The sequence below is a fragment of the Pleurodeles waltl genome, chromosome 7, assembly GCF_031143425.1.
Source record: "Pleurodeles waltl isolate 20211129_DDA chromosome 7, aPleWal1.hap1.20221129, whole genome shotgun sequence".
In the NCBI taxonomy this organism is placed as follows: Eukaryota; Metazoa; Chordata; class Amphibia; order Caudata; family Salamandridae; genus Pleurodeles; species Pleurodeles waltl.
In genome coordinates, this window is record NC_090446.1 from 549,933,768 (window position 1) to 549,945,538 (window position 11,771).

Below are 11,771 nucleotides of genomic sequence, written 5' to 3' on the forward strand. Positions count from 1 at the left end.
TATCAGCTTTTAGGTTTATTCACAAATGAGACACCAGCTCATGCAATGGGTTATGTGCACCTTCTTTATGCATGCATGTGGGCATGGTGTGGAATATACATATATATATATATATATATATGTATATATATATATATATATATATATATATATATATATATATATATATATATATGTTTATATGTTGTAAGATATATGGTATAGTTTTTCATGTATACCGTAGAGGTGTTGAATCCCATGAATTTCTTTTTGTTCTGTCATTGCAATGTGATATCCATAATACAGTTTTGTTTTTCTTTTATTGGCCCTTGTGTGACTTAACGTTTTAATATCTTCCTAGATTCTACTGACTGCATGAAGTGCCCCGATGATCACTGGTCGAGTGACTTAAGAGACCAATGTATAGCAAAAAGTATTGACTTTCTGTCCTTCGCGGAGCCTCTGGGTTCAATATTAGTGTTTATATCAATATTCTTCTTCCTAAATACTACCTGTGTCTTCGGGGTCTTCTTCTGGTATCGGGACACTCCAGTGGTGAAAGCTAACAATCGTGGCATCAGTTACCTCCTGCTGATTTCACTCATGCTGTGCTTCCTCTGTGCCTTGAATTTCATTGGCCAGCCGATGGAAGTAACCTGCATGTTGCGACAAATCATCTTTGGAGTCATCTTCTCCTTGTGTGTTTCTTGTGTACTTGCTAAAACTCTCACCGTTGTCATTATTTTCAGAGCCACAAAGCCTAACAGCAATCTCAAGAAGTTCTTAGGTCCTAAAGTTGCCTACAATCTCGTTCTGACCTGCACTTTAGTCCAAGTGATCATTGGTGTTGCCTGGCTGGCAACATCCCCTTCATTCCCAGAACACAACACGAGCCCTGCCATGAGAGAAATAATTCTGGGATGCAACGAGGGTTCCATAGTATGGTTCTACAGCATGTTGGCCTTCATGGGACTTCTGGCCAGTGTGAGCTTCCTTGTATCCTTCTTAGCCAGGAACCTACTGTAGGAGGCTGGACTGGCTTGTAGTGAGTACCAAGGGGTACTTGCACCTTGCACCAGGCCCAGTTATCCCTTATTAGTGTATAGGGTGTCTAGCAGCTTAGGCTGATAGATAATGGTAGCTTAGCAGAGCAGCTTAGGCTGAACTAGGAGACGTGTGAAGCTACTACAGTACCACTTAGTGTCATATGCACAATATCATAAGAAAACACAATACACAGTTATACTAAAAATAAAGGTACTTTATTTTTATGACAATATGCCAAAGTATCTTAGAGTGTACCCTCAGTGAGAGGATAGGAAATATACACAAGATATATATACACAATAGCAAAAATATGCAGTATAGTCTTAGAAAACAGTGCAAACAATGTATAGTTACAATAGGATGCAATGGGGAAACATAGGGATAGGGGCAACACAAACCATATACTCCAGAAGTGGAATGCGAACCACGAATGGACCCCAAACCTATGTGACCTTGTAGAGGGTCGCTGGGACTATTAGAAAATAGTGAGAGTTAGCAAAATAACCCACCCCAAGACCCTGAAAAGTGAGTGCAAAGTGCACCAAAGTTCCCCTAAGGACAAAATAGTCGTGTTAGAGGGAGAATGCAAGGAAAACACAAATCAGCAATGCAACAACGATGGATTCCTGTCTGAAGGTACCTGTGGAACAAGGGGACCAAGTCCAAAAGTCACAAGCAGCTCGGAGATGGGCAGATGCCCAAGAAATGCCAGCGGTTGGTGCAAAGAAGCTCTTACTAGGCTGAAGAACTGTGAATACTGCAGGAACGACAAGGGCTAGAGACTTCCCCTTTGGAGGATGGATCCCCCACGCCTTGGAGAGTCGTGCAGAAGTGTTTTCCCGCCGGATGGACGCCAACAAGCCTTGCTACACGCAAATCGTGCGTTTGGCGTTTTTGGACGCTGCTGGGGCCCGGGAGGGACCAGAAGGTCGCAAATTGGACCTGCAGAGAGAGGGGACGTCGAGCAAGACAAAGAGCCCTCACTGAAGCAGGTAGCACCCGGAGAAGTGCCAGAAACAGGCACTACGAGGATGCGTGAAACGGTGCTCGCCGAAGTTGCACAAAGGAGTCCCACGTCGCCGGAGACCAACTTAGAAAGTCGTGCAATGCAGGTTAGAGTGCCGTGGACCCAGGCTTGGCTGTGCACACAGGATTTCCGCCGGAAGTGCACAGGGGCCGGAGAAGCTTGCAAAGTCGCGGTTCCCAGCAATGCAGCCCAGCGAGGTGAGGCAAGGACTTACCTCCACCAAACTTGGGCTGAAGAGTCACTGGACTGTGGGGGTCACTTGGACGGTGTCGCTGGATTCGAGGGACCTCGCTCGTCGTGCTGAGAGGAGACCCAAGGGACCGGAGATGCAGCTTTTTGGTGCCTGCGGTTGCAGGGGGAAGATTCCGTCGACCCACGGGAGATTTCTTCGGAGCTTCTGGTGCAGAGAGGAGGCAGGCTACCCCCACAGCATGCACAAGCAGGAAAACAGTCGAGAAGGCGGCAGGATCAGCGTTACAGAGTTGCAGTAGTCGTCTTTGCTACTATGTTGCAGGTTTGCAGGCTTCCAGCGCGGTCAGCGGTCGATTCCTTATCAGAAGGTGAAGAGGGAGATGCAGAGGAACTCGGCTGAGCTCATGCATTCGTTATCTCAAGTTTCCCCAGAGACAGAGACCCTAAATAGCCAGAAAAGAGGGTTTGGCTACCTAGGAGAGAGGAAAGGCTACTAACACCTGAAGGAGCCTATCAGCAGGAGTCTCTGACGTCACCTGGTGGCACTGGCCACTCAGAGCAGTCCAGTGTGCCAGCAGCACCTCTGTTTCCAAGATGGCAGAGGTCTGGAGCACACTGGGGGAGCTCTGGACACCTCCCACGGGAGGTGCAGGTCAGGGGAGTGGTCACTCCCCTTTCCTTTGTCCAGTTTCGCGCCAGAGCAGGGGCTAAGGGGTCCCTGAACCGGTGTAGACTGGCTTATGCAGAATTGGGCACCTCTGTGCCCAACAAAGCATTTCCAGAGGCTGGGGGAGGCTACTCCTCCCCTGCCTTCACACCATTTTCCAAAGGGAGAGGGTGTCACACCCTCTCTCAGAGGAAGTTCTTTGTTCTGCCATCCTGGGCCAGGCCTGGCTGGACCCCAGGAGGGCAGATGCCTGTCTGAGGGGTTGGCAGCAGCAGCAGCTGCAGAGAAACCCCAGGAAGGGCAGTCTGGCAGTACCAGGGTCTGTGCTACAGACCACTGGGATCATGGAATTGTACCAACAATGCTAGGATGGCATAGAGGGGGCAATTCCATGATCATAGACATGTTACATGGCCATATTCGGAGTTACCATGGTGAAGCTACATATAGGTAGTGACCTATATGTAGTGCACGCGTGTAATGGTGTCCCCGCACTCACAAAGTTCAGTGAATTGGCTCTGAACAATGTGGGGGCACCTTGGCTAGTGCCAGGGTGCCCTCACACTAAGTAACTTTGCACCTAACCTTTACCAGGTAAAGGTTAGACATATAGGTGACTTATAAGTTACTTAAGTGCAGTGTAAAATGGCTGTGAAATAACGTGGACGTTATTTCACTCAGGCTGCAGTGGCAGGCCTGTGTAAGAATTGTCAGAGCTCCCTATGGGTGGCAAAAGAAATGCTGCAGCCCATAGGGATCTCCTGGAACCCCAATACCCTGGGTACCTCAGTACCATATACTAGGGAATTATAAGGGTGTTCCAGTAAGCCAATGTAAATTGGTAAAATTGGTCACTAGCCTGTTAGTGACAATTTGAAAGTAATGAGAGAGCATAACCACTGAGGTTCTGGTTAGCAGAGCCTCAGTGAGACAGTTAGGCACCACACAGGGAACATATACATGCACACCTATGAGTACTGGGGCCCTGTGTGACAGGGTCCCAGTGACACATACATATAGGCCATAAACCTATGAGCACTGGGGTCCTGAGCAGCAGGATCCCAGTGACACATAACAACCATACTGACAACATAGTGTTTTCACTATGAGCACTGAGGCCTGGCTATCAGGATCCCAGTGAGACAGTGAAAACAGTGACAAACACCCTGACATACACTCACAAACAGGCCAAAAGTGGGGGTAACAAGGCTAGAAAGAGGCTACCTTCTCACACAACCCCCCCCCAAACGAAGGACAATAAGGCTAACCTTGGCCAGTTGAGACTTTATTGTCTAAGTGGTGATAAGTAGAGAGTAGCTCTGCAATAGACTGGTTACTCCCTTTATCATCCACTATATGGTTACTTCCCTGTGGGGATGTAAACCACCCTGTTTGAAGTTTTTTAGCTAAGCAACAATGTGAAGATGTATTTTCAGAGTTTCTATCAGTAAGTTTTAGTTTAGAGCAGTGGGAATTGTCCACTGAACCTATTTGTAGTGATGGAAATGCCAGACAGGGATGCTGTCTCAGAAAAGCCATAGCTGGGCAAAAACTTTGTCCATCTGGCTGGAAGAGAGAACAGGGATGCTGTTTCTCTTGAGTTGGAGCAGGGCAGGGATGCTGTCCTATCAGCTCCACACTAGGGCAGGGATGCTGTCCTAAGTGTTGTGAGGCAGTGCAGAGTTTCTGCACTAAAGTTTCTCTGGGAGGGTTGGAGGGATGCTCCATGTTAACTAAAATGGTGCTCTTTTTCTCACCAATGTTAGTTATCCCACAGAGAGGTACTTCCACCTCAGGGAGTCCAGCTTTGCCAGCTGATGATTCCCTTGGAACAGGTGCCACCCCAGGAGAGGTTTCTCCCACCACAGGAATAGTATCCTGAATGGTAGGGTGGTTAGGGGATACTGTGATACCCTTTTTACCTGTTGCTGGAGAGGGATCCTGAGTTTTCAGGCCTTCTCTCCTTTGCTTTTTCATTTCACTTGAAATGAGAGGGAACAATTCCTCAGGGATGCCCAGCATGGCTGCATGGGCATAAAACTCTACATCAGCCCAACCTGAGGCCTCTAGGTCATTACCTAAGAGACAGTCTACAGGTAAGCTAGGTGATACCACCACCTGCTTAGGGCCAGTAACTCCACCCCAACTAAACTGAATTATAGCTAAGGGAAGAAACTTAGTGGAGTTATGGACATCAATAATCTTATACTGTTGTCCAATGATGTGTTGTTCAGGAGGCACTAGGTTTTCAGTCACCAAAGTGAAACTGGCACCTGTGTCCCTGTAGGCCAAGGCCTCAACACCATTTATTGAAACTGTCTGCCTGTACTTATCCATTGTAAGGGGACAAGCAGCCAGTGTGGCAAGGCCAATGCCACTAGGTGTGACAGAAACTGTCTTGGGACTGATTACATCAGTTTCCACTATGGACCCATAAGTGAACCCAACTACACCCTTTGCTTGACTGTTGCCAGCAGTCCCACCACTAGTATCACTACTGCTAGGGGCACTAGAGCTTGATGTATTAGTGGTGGTAGGCTCAGGGGGTTTACCTGGACAGGACTTATCCCCTGGCCTATGGCCTCTGTTTTTACACACAAAGCACCAAGGCTTTTTAATGTGTGCAGGTTGGGAAGAAGAGGAAGAATTTGTTTTATCCCCACCCTCTGAAGAGTGTTTAAGATTTGAAGTGGGATCTTTGGTTTTACCCTTATCCCCATGCTTATCTTGAGATTTTTCACCATCTTTCTTCTTATTGCCATCTTTGTCACCCCCTGTATGAACTTTTCTGTTCACCCTTGTTCTGACCCATTTGTCTGCCTTCTTTCCCAATTCTTGGGGAGAGGTCAGATCAGAGTCTACCAGGTACTGGTGCAACAAATCAGACACACAATTATTAAGTATATGCTCTCTCAGGATTGTGTTATACAGGCTTTCATAATCAGTAACTTTACTGCCATGTAACCACCCCTCCAAGGCCTTCACTGAATGGTCAATGAAATCAACCCAGTCTTGTGAAGACTCCTTTTTGGTCTCTCTGAACTTTATCCTGTACTGTTCAGTGGTTAAGCCATAACCATCCAGGAGTGCATTCTTAAGAACTGTAAAATTATTGGCATCACTTTCTTTCACAGTAAGGAGTCTATCCCTACCCTTTCCACTAAATGATAGCCATAGGATAGCAGCCCACTGCCTTTGAGGGACATCCTGTACAGCACAGGCCCTCTCAAGTGCAGCAAACCACTTGTTAATGTCATCCCCCTCCTTATAAGGGGGAACTATCTTGTGCAGATTCCTGGAATCATGCTCTTTTGCAGGATGACTATGGGGAATACTGCTGCTGCCACCATGGGTATCTAAACCCAACTTCTGTCTTTCCCTCTCTATTTCTAAAGACTGTCTATCCAAATCCAGCTGTTGCTTCTTGAGCTTCAGTCTGGTTTGTTCCACTCTCAATCTATTGAGCTCCCTTTCCAACAATCTGTCATCAGGGTGGGTGGGAGGGACATTTCTAGATACAGAGGTATGATGGGAATGAACAGAAGGAGACCTGTCCCTTACAGAGGGCACCCTAACAGCTTGGCTACCAGTATAATGTGAGAGCACATCATCAGTATGATGTGATTCAACCTCTGTACCAACTATGCTAGACTGTCTAGTAATGGGCAGGCTGAGAAGTTTCTTTCCTGAACCTTTTCCTGGGGGAGTCCCTGGATCAGATTGAGAACCATTAGCTACTTTTTCTACAGATTGGGCACTTATGGCCTTATCCTGTACTCTAAGCATATTAATTAACAGTTCTAAGGAAGGATTCTTCCCTACACTCAAACCTCTCTCAATGCAGAGACTCCTTGCTCCTTTCCAGCTAAGGTGATCATATGCAAGTTTGGACAGTTCAACTTTTTGGCCTGTGCCAGACATTTTTAGAGAGAGTTAAAGTGATAGACAAAGAGAAAAAAGTTTTCAGAACTTTTTGGAAAGACAGAAAAAAAACTTTTTAAACTTTTAAGAACTTTTTGAAAGTTTAGAAGTACTTTTCAGCACTTAGAAAAGAGTGAAAAGAGGAAATGCAAAACTTTTTGGCTATGTGTATATACACTGACCTTGTTTTGTATATTTTTCTCTTATGAAAAGTACAATGACAAGAGTGGTAAGTAGTCTCAAGCACTTATCCCACCACTGCACAACCAATGTAGGAGGCTGGACTGGCTTGTAGTGAGTACCAAGGGGTACTTGCACCTTGCACCAGGCCCAGTTATCCCTTATTAGTGTATAGGGTGTCTAGCAGCTTAGGCTGATAGATAATGGTAGCTTAGCAGAGCAGCTTAGGCTGAACTAGGAGACGTGTGAAGCTACTACAGTACCACTTAGTGTCATATGCACAATATCATAAGAAAACACAATACACAGTTATACTAAAAATAAAGGTACTTTATTTTTATGACAATATGCCAAAGTATCTTAGAGTGTACCCTCAGTGAGAGGATAGGAAATATACACAAGATATATATACACAATAGCAAAAATATGCAGTATAGTCTTAGAAAACAGTGCAAACAATGTATAGTTACAATAGGATGCAATGGGGAAACATAGGGATAGGGGCAACACAAACCATATACTCCAGAAGTGGAATGCGAACCACGAATGGACCCCAAACCTATGTGACCTTGTAGAGGGTCGCTGGGACTATTAGAAAATAGTGAGAGTTAGCAAAATAACCCACCCCAAGACCCTGAAAAGTGAGTGCAAAGTGCACCAAAGTTCCCCTAAGGACAAAATAGTCGTGTTAGAGGGAGAATGCAAGGAAAACACAAATCAGCAATGCAACAACGATGGATTCCTGTCTGAAGGTACCTGTGGAACAAGGGGACCAAGTCCAAAAGTCACAAGCAGCTCGGAGATGGGCAGATGCCCAAGAAATGCCAGCGGTTGGTGCAAAGAAGCTCTTACTAGGCTGAAGAACTGTGAATACTGCAGGAACGACAAGGGCTAGAGACTTCCCCTTTGGAGGATGGATCCCCCACGCCTTGGAGAGTCGTGCAGAAGTGTTTTCCCGCCGGATGGACGCCAACAAGCCTTGCTACACGCAAATCGTGCGTTTGGCGTTTTTGGACGCTGCTGGGGCCCGGGAGGGACCAGAAGGTCGCAAATTGGACCTGCAGAGAGAGGGGACGTCAAGCAAGACAAAGAGCCCTCACTGAAGCAGGTAGCACCCGGAGAAGTGCCAGAAACAGGCACTACGAGGATGCGTGAAACGGTGCTCGCCGAAGTTGCACAAAGGAGTCCCACGTCGCCGGAGACCAACTTAGAAAGTCGTGCAATGCAGGTTAGAGTGCCGTGGACCCAGGCTTGGCTGTGCACACAGGATTTCCGCCGGAAGTGCACAGGGGCCGGAGAAGCTTGCAAAGTCGCGGTTCCCAGCAATGCAGCCCAGCGAGGTGAGGCAAGGACTTACCTCCACCAAACTTGGGCTGAAGAGTCACTGGACTGTGGGGGTCACTTGGACGGTGTCGCTGGATTCGAGGGACCTCGCTCGTCGTGCTGAGAGGAGACCCAAGGGACCGGAGATGCAGCTTTTTGGTGCCTGCGGTTGCAGGGGGAAGATTCCGTCGACCCACGGGAGATTTCTTCGGAGCTTCTGGTGCAGAGAGGAGGCAGGCTACCCCCACAGCATGCACAAGCAGGAAAACAGTCGAGAAGGCGGCAGGATCAGCGTTACAGAGTTGCAGTAGTCGTCTTTGCTACTATGTTGCAGGTTTGCAGGCTTCCAGCGCGGTCAGCGGTCGATTCCTTATCAGAAGGTGAAGAGGGAGATGCAGAGGAACTCGGCTGAGCTCATGCATTCGTTATCTCAAGTTTCCCCAGAGACAGAGACCCTAAATAGCCAGAAAAGAGGGTTTGGCTACCTAGGAGAGAGGAAAGGCTACTAACACCTGAAGGAGCCTATCAGCAGGAGTCTCTGACGTCACCTGGTGGCACTGGCCACTCAGAGCAGTCCAGTGTGCCAGCAGCACCTCTGTTTCCAAGATGGCAGAGGTCTGGAGCACACTGGGGGAGCTCTGGACACCTCCCACGGGAGGTGCAGGTCAGGGGAGTGGTCACTCCCCTTTCCTTTGTCCAGTTTCGCGCCAGAGCAGGGGCTAAGGGGTCCCTGAACCGGTGTAGACTGGCTTATGCAGAATTGGGCACCTCTGTGCCCAACAAAGCATTTCCAGAGGCTGGGGGAGGCTACTCCTCCCCTGCCTTCACACCATTTTCCAAAGGGAGAGGGTGTCACACCCTCTCTCAGAGGAAGTTCTTTGTTCTGCCATCCTGGGCCAGGCCTGGCTGGACCCCAGGAGGGCAGATGCCTGTCTGAGGGGTTGGCAGCAGCAGCAGCTGCAGAGAAACCCCAGGAAGGGCAGTCTGGCAGTACCAGGGTCTGTGCTACAGACCACTGGGATCATGGAATTGTACCAACAATGCTAGGATGGCATAGAGGGGGCAATTCCATGATCATAGACATGTTACATGGCCATATTCGGAGTTACCATGGTGAAGCTACATATAGGTAGTGACCTATATGTAGTGCACGCGTGTAATGGTGTCCCCGCACTCACAAAGTTCAGTGAATTGGCTCTGAACAATGTGGGGGCACCTTGGCTAGTGCCAGGGTGCCCTCACACTAAGTAACTTTGCACCTAACCTTTACCAGGTAAAGGTTAGACATATAGGTGACTTATAAGTTACTTAAGTGCAGTGTAAAATGGCTGTGAAATAACGTGGACGTTATTTCACTCAGGCTGCAGTGGCAGGCCTGTGTAAGAATTGTCAGAGCTCCCTATGGGTGGCAAAAGAAATGCTGCAGCCCATAGGGATCTCCTGGAACCCCAATACCCTGGGTACCTCAGTACCATATACTAGGGAATTATAAGGGTGTTCCAGTAAGCCAATGTAAATTGGTAAAATTGGTCACTAGCCTGTTAGTGACAATTTGAAAGTAATGAGAGAGCATAACCACTGAGGTTCTGGTTAGCAGAGCCTCAGTGAGACAGTTAGGCACCACACAGGGAACATATACATGCACACCTATGAGTACTGGGGCCCTGTGTGACAGGGTCCCAGTGACACATACATATAGGCCATAAACCTATGAGCACTGGGGTCCTGAGCAGCAGGATCCCAGTGACACATAACAACCATACTGACAACATAGTGTTTTCACTATGAGCACTGAGGCCTGGCTATCAGGATCCCAGTGAGACAGTGAAAACAGTGACAAACACCCTGACATACACTCACAAACAGGCCAAAAGTGGGGGTAACAAGGCTAGAAAGAGGCTACCTTCTCACACCTACCTGACAGCTTCAACGAGACCAAGTTCATCACTTTCAGCATGCTTGTGTTTGTCAGTGTCTGGTTGACATTTATTCCTGCCTACCTGAGCACAAAGGGAAAGTACCTGGTTGCTGTTGAAATTTTTGCTATTTTGTCCTCAAGCGCTGGTCTCCTCTTTTGTATATTTGCCCCCAAACTATTTATAATATTTTGGAGGCCAGAGAGAAATTCACGAGAATATTTAACTTCACAAACTAAGGGAACTACGAAAGTTAAATAAAACACTAGGGCCCATATTTATACTTTTTGACGCACAACTGCGCCAACGCAGTTGTGCGTCAAAAATTTTAACGCCGGCTAACGCCATTCCAAAGCTCCATGCGGGCGCCTTATTTATTGAATGACGTTAGCCGGCGCTGCAGACTCGTGTGCGTCAAAAAAAATTACTCACACCAGGCAGCGCCGGCGTAGGGGAAAATGGAGCTTGGGAGTCAAAAAATGGGTCAAGTCAGGTCTGAGGCAAAATTTTGGCTTCAACCCGATTTGCGCCATTTTTTTTTACGCCCAACCCCCATTGAAATGACTCCTGTGTTAGCAAAGACAGGAGTCATGCCCCCTTGCCCAATGGCCATGCCCAGGGGACTTATGTCCCCTGGGCATTGTCATTGGGCATAGTGGCATGTAGGGGGGCACAAATCAGGCCCCCCTATGCCACAAAAAAAACCGAAAAAAATACTTACCTCAACTTACCTCAACTTCCCTGGGATGGGTCCCTCCATCCTTGGGTGTCCTCCTGGGGTGGGCAGGGGTGGCAGGGGGTGTCCCTGGGGGCATGGGAGGGCACCCCTGGGCTCCTTCTGAGCCCACAGATCCCTTAACGCCTGCCCTGACCCAGGCGTTAAAAAACGGCGCCCATCAGGCTGGGCGCCGTTTTTTAAGGCCTGCCCCCTCCTGTGCGTCAAAATGACGTCACAGTATAAATAAGGCGCACAGGCCTTAAAGTCATTTTTTGGAAGGGAACGCCTACCTTGCATATAATTAACACAAGGCAGGTTCCCCCTTCCAAAAAATGGCGCACATGGTGGAACTTTGACGCCCGCTGCGTCGGACGTCAAAGTATAAATATGGGGCAGGGTTTGCGCTGAATGTGCGTCAAATATTTTGACGCACATTCGGCGCAAACAGAGTATAAATATGCCCCTTGCAATTGTATATTTGCACCTGTTTGTTTTCTATTGAGTTGCAGTATCTACAACACATTGGTGAATATGTAAGATTTAGGTTGTGAGTGTGCCATTGCACATCATCATTTATCAATTTATAGAAACTAGTAGTTTAAGGGTGCATTGGGTAATATTTTATTTTGTACGTTCTTGATACACTATATTAGTTGATAGAGCCATTACTGAAATTAAAACATATTATGCTGACATTGATGGTGGTCTTCCTCGTTTGAATCTGTTACATTGAGTCGTGTGCATTAGTTTAAAAAAAAGAAACGGAGGAAAACAAAGGTCTAATTTAAAGTGCTAGCCATT

At 47.5% G+C, this 11,771-nt stretch overlaps 1 protein-coding gene across 1 annotated transcript in view; it reads left to right on the forward strand.

Moving 5' to 3' along the window:
• The window catches only part of LOC138246923 (vomeronasal type-2 receptor 26-like), a 471,463-nt gene extending 460,950 nt beyond the window's left edge, over window positions 1–10,513 (forward strand). The window contains exons 8-9 of the mRNA XM_069201670.1: window positions 341–994; window positions 10,248–10,513. Coding sequence (XP_069057771.1) covers window positions 341–994; window positions 10,248–10,513 — 920 coding nt within the window. The remainder of the gene's footprint in view (window positions 1–340; window positions 995–10,247) is intronic.
• Window positions 10,514–11,771: the final 1,258 nt, after the last annotated feature.